This window comes from Apaloderma vittatum, unplaced genomic scaffold, assembly GCF_000703405.1.
Source record: "Apaloderma vittatum isolate BGI_N311 unplaced genomic scaffold, ASM70340v1 scaffold26638, whole genome shotgun sequence".
Classification (NCBI taxonomy): Eukaryota; Metazoa; Chordata; class Aves; order Trogoniformes; family Trogonidae; genus Apaloderma; species Apaloderma vittatum.
The window spans coordinates 3,086-3,351 of record NW_009731652.1 but is presented as its reverse complement, the minus strand read 5'-3'; the positions used below and the strand labels follow the sequence as shown (position 1 = coordinate 3,351).

At 61.3% G+C, this 266-nt stretch overlaps 1 protein-coding gene across 1 annotated transcript in view; it reads left to right on the top strand.

Moving 5' to 3' along the window:
• LOC104278337 (guanine nucleotide-binding protein G(i) subunit alpha-2-like) overlaps positions 1 to 266 on the top strand; it is a gene marked incomplete at both ends in the record, with an annotated part of 5,372 nt that overhangs the window by 3,479 nt on the left and 1,627 nt on the right. Inside the window, one exon of the mRNA XM_009875280.1 lies at positions 124 to 226. Coding sequence (XP_009873582.1) covers positions 124 to 226 — 103 coding nt within the window. The remainder of the gene's footprint in view (positions 1 to 123; positions 227 to 266) is intronic.

Below are 266 nucleotides of genomic sequence, written 5' to 3'. Positions count from 1 at the left end.
GGGCTCTTGGAGCAGGGCCAGCCAAGCCCTCATCCATTTTGGTGGCACTCTGTGCCCAGAGAGGCGACAAGGGACATGCATCGTCCCTTTCAGCTTCCTCTTTGAGCTTCCTCTTTCTTGCAGCTGGACTGACTTCACTCCTTCCCCACTCCCAGCCCAGGGAGGGAGGGCTGGGCCGGGAGCTGCACGTTGCCTACGCGAGGATGACGTCCCCAAAGAGGCCAGGGTAATGGAGGGGGAACCTTAGGCACTCCAGCCATCCCCTC